The sequence below is a fragment of the Gekko japonicus genome, unplaced genomic scaffold (assembly GCF_001447785.1).
Source record: "Gekko japonicus isolate JY-2015 unplaced genomic scaffold, Gekko_japonicus_V1.1 scaffold186, whole genome shotgun sequence".
Lineage (NCBI taxonomy): Eukaryota > Metazoa > Chordata > Lepidosauria > Squamata > Gekkonidae > Gekko > Gekko japonicus.
In genome coordinates, this window is record NW_015174279.1 from 998,855 (window position 1) to 1,004,854 (window position 6,000).

The 6,000-nt window shown below is 58.6% G+C and overlaps 1 protein-coding gene across 1 annotated transcript in view; it reads right to left on the reverse strand.

Annotated features, from left to right (window-relative positions):
* RNF217 (ring finger protein 217) overlaps positions 1 to 788 on the reverse strand; it is a 93,326-nt gene extending 92,538 nt beyond the window's left edge. The window contains exon 1 of the mRNA XM_015423827.1: positions 228 to 788. Coding sequence (XP_015279313.1) covers positions 228 to 788 — 561 coding nt within the window. The remainder of the gene's footprint in view (positions 1 to 227) is intronic.
* Between the last annotated feature and the right edge of the window lie 5,212 nt (positions 789 to 6,000).

The following is a 6,000-nucleotide window of genomic DNA, read 5'->3' on the forward strand; positions in this document are numbered from 1 at the left end:
AAGAGAGAACTTAAAATACACACTACATATTGCCTTCGAGCCAGGCGAGAAGGGCCAGCAAGCTTCAACGCTTGTAGCCCCTTCCGGGCGGAGGTGGGGGGCCGGCGACAGGGCACAGCGCTTGAGAAAGAGGGCGCGTCTAGTTATAAGGCGAAGGGCGTCTTCCACTCCAAGCATTGGGAAGCCACAACAAGCAAAGGGTGGAGAATGAAGAGAACTGTATTTACTTGGGAGCTGAGGTAGCGCTTCAGGCAGTCCTCGCAGACGGGCTTCTTGCAGCAAGGCAGGGGCTTGAGGGGTTTCTCCTCCAGACACACGCGGCAGGTCAGCACCAGCAAGGAGCCAAAGTCCCCCGAGATCAGCCCGGAGAAAGGCTCGGGCAGAAGGTACAAGTCGACCTCGATGCTGCCGCCTCCCCCTTTCCCTCCCCCGCGCAGAGAGGGCAGCGGGGCGGCTGTGGAGCGGGGCTCTCCTCCTTCCCCGCCCGGCGGCAGAGGGGACTCAGGCGGCGGCTCGGGCCTCCTCCAGTCGCTCTCCACGCAGTAGACGGTGCAACAGACGGGCCTCAAGGAGAGCCGGCGGCTATTGCTGCTCTCGTCCTCCGAGCCGGGACCTTCCTCCGGGGGAGCCCCGACACCGTCCTCCGTCTCCCGGCCTTGTGGCCGGGGTGCCCTTCCGCTTTTCACTGGCGGCGGCGGCTGCGGACCTCCCGCGGCCGGCAGAGGCGGCTCGGGGGCGGCGATGGCTGGCTCCGGCGGGGCGCTCTCCGTGCTGAGCTGCTCCCCCATGCCCGCCGCCACTGCAGCCGCCCTCGCCGCCACTGCTTCCCATCCAGCCGCGCGACGCCGCCGCCGCCGCCGCCGCGACTCCCACACCACCGTGCAGCCTCCCCGGGGCCGCTGGGGCGACTGCGAATTCAGCGAGTCGCGTCCACTCGCCGCTTCGCCAGCCCTGTGCGCGGAGGGCCCCGCCTCGCCCCGGCCCGACTAGTCGAGTTCAAAGAGGACTGGCCCCTCCCCACGCCGCTCGGCACTACCTGCCCCCTCACGCGCCTGCTGACGGCCGCCGCCTTCCTCAAGCAGAAAAAGTCCGCATGTGCGACCCCCTCCCCGTGTCCTCTAGACTGTTTTGTCTTAGAATGTCTTGTTTTTATAATACTTTCTAAAAGTTCCCTACAATATGTTTCTTTCTTTCTTTTCTTTATTACACCTCCTAATATCATTTTTTAACCTCCACACTCACAGGTCTAAGCATTTTTACTGACATCAGTTAGTGATGACTTGCAACTAAGTTTGTATGAGATTACCACCTTCACTGTCTCCCTTCTTCCGCTTTTCTTCATCTTTCCTCTGCAGCCCCCATTCAGTCTTATGTGTGGACGGGAAATGACTGGTCGCTTGTATACCTGGCTCTTGAACCCAGAGTTTCGTGGATCGGAATTCTCATGCAATCTCTGTGCTCAGAGACTTGGGTTGAATTTGGTGTTAACAAGCTGTCCTGAAGACTGCAAGCAATTCAGATACGCAGACTAGTAAAATATGTATTCGGTATAATGAAATAGTAAAGGATATATATATAAAGGATATATTGCTTTCTGTCAGTAAAGTGAAAAAAGCAACTGCTTTTGGTCACTACTAATTTTGCAAGGCCCTGATCTGGATAGCCCAGGCTAGCCTGATGTCATCAGATCTTGGAAGCTAACCAGTATGAGCCCTGGCTACTATTGGATGGGAGACCACCACGGAATACCAGGGTTGTGATGCAAAGGCAGGCAATGGCAAACCACCTCTGAATGTCTCTTGCCTTGAAAACCCCTATGGGATTGCCATAGGTCAACTGTGACTTGGTTGCACTTTCCACCAGTAATCTTTGTAAGTGACATCAGTAGCAACAAGTTGTCCTTAAGTCCCCCATTGCCAGTTAACAATAGTTTTAGTTGCAGGCCTGATGTAAACACAACATTGCAGAAGGAAAGAGCAGCTGTTAAATAGTCGGTTCCATGGGTGAACAGACTCCCAGTTTAGCGATCATGAAAACTACGCAGACGGAGAGTGATTTCAGAAAAGTGTACTTTATTCCATCAGGAACAAGACAACTGGCCGGCTCGCAGGCCAGCTTATATTCCCCAAGAAACCGCACCGAAAACACACACACCCCACTTCCCAATAGGTTATTTACAGTGGCCGAGAGTCCCATAGGCTCTCAGCCGGGAACCTAGCCGCCTGATTGGAGCAGGCTAGGATCCGCATAGTCCATTGTCTCCTGGAGCGAAGCTCGACGTTTGTGCCTGACCGCGTGGAGCCCAAGCAGGCCACGCGGTCTGGACTGGATACATTACACCCCTCCCCCCTTGGTCTGCAATGCACCCACAGACAAAGTTCTTCAGGTGGGCAGGTAACTTCCTGGTGCAGGTAGAGCAGCGAAGTTCAGGAACTGTTGTGGCCTCCACCCCTGAAGCCCTTGGAGGTGAGCTGGCTGGAAAAGGCGCTGGGGGCGGCAGTGCCGGCGTCCCCGGCATCTCTGGGAGAGGGGACTCGGGTTCGACCAATGGAAGAGGCCAGGGCTTGGCCGCCGGTGGTTGGGTCTAGGGTGAGGTCTCCGAGGCCTCGGCCATGTCCAAGTCCTCGGGGTCCAATGGCATCGTCCCGCGGCGTAGCTGGTCGATGTGCCAGTGTAGAATCTGCCTGTCTTCACACGAGACCTCATACAATCTTGGGCCCTTAACCCGTATGACTCGTGCCAGAATCCAGGCTGGTCCCCGGGCGTAGTTCCGGGCATACACGGGATCCTCCAGGAAGAAACCCCTGGCTGCCTCGTGCGTCTCCATGCCTGGTGCCTCTGCCGAGGCCCGGTCGGGGTGCGGGCGATCCAACCGGGTTGCCAAGCGGCGACCTAGAAGTAGCTTGGCCGGACTGCGCCCCGTAGTGGTGTGGGCGTCATTCGCTGGCCGAAAAGGAAAACCGACAGTTTATAGTCCCAGTCCGGGGAGTCCAAGCGGCGGAGAGCATCCTTCATGGTTCTGACCATCAGCTCAGCCTGGCCGTTGGTGGAGGGGTGGAACGGGGCCGCCCGGACGTGGCGGATACCATAGTAACTTGTGTATTCCTGGAACTCCACGGACGTGAATGCCGTCTCGTTGTCTGTAACCAGCGTGTCTGGGATTCCTTGGGCGCTGAAGATCCGCCACATTGCCCAGATGGCCGCCTTTGAGAAGGTGGAGGGCACGGGAACTACCTCCAGCCACTTGCTGAAGGAATCCACCAAGATAAAGAAAAGTTGCCCCTGGAACGGTCCCTCAAAGTCCAAGTGTAACTGGGACCAGGGGCGGTGGGAAGATTCCGAGTCCCGTTCCGGGGCTCGGGGAGACTTGGGCCGGGACGTTTGGCAAGGTAGGCACCGCTTCACCACGTCCTCTATGTCCCGGTCCATCCCCGGCCACCAGACTTTGCTCCGGGCCAAGGCTTTCATGTTCACCACCCCAGGGTGCACTTCATGAAGGGCGGTGAGGACCCGCTCCCATAGGGGCTTTGGAATGACCACCCTATTTCTCCACATGACACAGCCCCTGTGGACAGACAGCTCGTACTTCCGAGAAGCAATGGGCATTACGTCAGGGTCTCCTTTGGCTGCAGGGCATCCCCTCACCACCCAGTCCAAGACCCGGCAAAGTACCTTGTCCTTGGAGGTGCTGCGAGCCACCTCCGCGACGTGGACTGGCCGATCCGGAAGGGACTCCAGGAGAGCGATCTGGTGGGTGGGAGCAGGATCCGGGTCACAGACCAGCAGCGGCAGGCGGCTCAGGGCATCCGCATGGCCCATCACCTTGCCAGGGCGATGGATGAGAGCATAGGAATACCCCGCCAGGAAAATAGACCAGCGGAGCACCAGGCACGAAATCATCTGTGGGGTCTGGCGGTCAGGGGCCAGGAGGCCCAGCAGCGGCTTGTGGTCTGTGAGGACCGTGAAGGGGCGCCCGTACAGATAGTGGTGAAATTTTTTCACCCCCGCCACAATCGCCAGCGCCTCCTTATCTATCTGCGCATAATTGCGCTCAGCCCCTGATAGAGTCCTGGAATAGTACGCAACTGGGACCTCACAGCCATCCGGCAGCCGGTGGCCCAGGACCGCTCCCACCCCATAAGGGGAAGCGTCACATGCCAGCACCACTGGGAGTGCCTCATTGAAATGCGCCAGGACTGCATTCGAGACGAGCAGGTCTTTGACCGCCTGGAACGCAGCTGCTTGTGGCGGACCCCAGACCCAAGGTGCCGACTTGTCCAGGAGGTGATGGAGTGGTTCCGCTACTGCAGCTTTGAGGGGCAAAAAGGAGTGGTAGAAGTTCAGGAGCCCCCAAAAAGCCTGCAGTTCGGACTTGGACGCTGGAGGCGGCGCCTGCGTGATGGTGGATCCGCGGTGGGGTGGATGCCCAAGGCTTCGACCGCGAAGCCCAGGAACTCGACGTGAGGCACCCCCAGGAGACATTTTCCCCGCTTGACTTTGAGCCCTGCTGCGTCAAAACTTTGTAGTACAGCCCTCAGGCGGTCAGCGAAGGACGAGTCGTCTGGAGCTGCGATCAGCACATCGTCAAGAAACGGCTGAACCCCGGGGATGCCTTTCAGGAGAGAATCCATAAAAGATTGAAAAATCCCAGGCGCAACCGAGACTCCGAACTGGAGGCGGTGAACCTTGAACGCCCCCCTGTGAGTTGTGATTGTTTGGGCTTCAGTCGTGGTGGCATCAACCGACAGTTGTTGATACACCTGAGCCAAGTCCAACTCGCCAAAGACCCGGGCCCCCGCCAAAGCCGCCAACACGTGGCTCACCACCGGCACCGGATAAGCGCGTGCCTGCAGAGCCTTGTTTAGCGTGCATTTATAATCAGCACAAATGCGCACGTCCCCATTGGGCTTCACCGGGGTGACTATGGGGGTCTCCCATCATGCCGATGTGACCGGTTCCAGAACCCCTTGTTCCACTAAGCGATCTAGCTTGGCCTCAATTTTAGGCTTCATTGCTAGTGGCGGCAGCCTGGCCTTGATGCGAATGGGCCGCACTGCCGGGTCGACATCCAGGGAGATGGGGGGCCCAGAGAAGCATCCCAGGGTGCCATCCAAGATGCGGGGAAATTCTGCGCACACCACATCAAAATCCCGTGACCCGACCTGGTGGATTCCATTCAGAGAGAGTCCCAGGGCCTCGAACCAAGAGAGTCCCAGCAGGCTGGAGAGAGGCCTATCCACCACCAGCAGGTCTAGGGTGCCGTTAAAGTCTTGGAACTGTACCCGGAACTTGCCCCAGCCCAGCACCGCCACGGGGTTCTTATTGAAGTCCCTTAACCGGAAACCCCGTGGCTTCTGAAGGGGCGGGCCTCCCTTCGGGCACAGCATGCGGAGCGTATCCGCAGAGATAATGGAGTAGGTCGACCCTGTGTCGATCTCCATGCTGCAAGGGGATCCCTCTATAAGAACCGTGACATGCATCTTGTTGGGGCCATCGGGGGGCAAGTTACAGACCTGGTGTTGTGGGAAGTGGGCCGATATGGTGTGGAGGTTGATGGGCTGGTCCGGCATGGTCTGGTTGGCAGACGGCTTCTGGCGTTGTCCCTTGGAGTGGCAAACCCGGGAAATGTGCCCCGATTTGTTGCAGGTCTGTCAGACTGCGTTTCGGAAGCGGCACAACCGGCGCTCGTGACCCTCTCCGCAGCTGGCGCATGGGGCAGAGGCGGTCGAAGAGGCTTTGCCCGCGTTGGCGGACGGCTGAGATGACCAACGACAGACCTGGTGCTCCTCGTCCAAGGCATCGGAGCCGGCTGTCGCTTGCATGCGGTGGACCGCCTTGGTGTGGCGGTCTTGGTGGGCCTTTTCATATGCAGTGGCCTCCCAGATTGCCTTCTCCAGGTCCAGGTTGTCCTGGCTTACCAGCTTCCTCTGAAGCTTCGGCTCTCTTAGTCCCACGAGGAAGTGGTTGAGGAGAGTTTCGGCTAGGTTGGAGAAGGAGCAC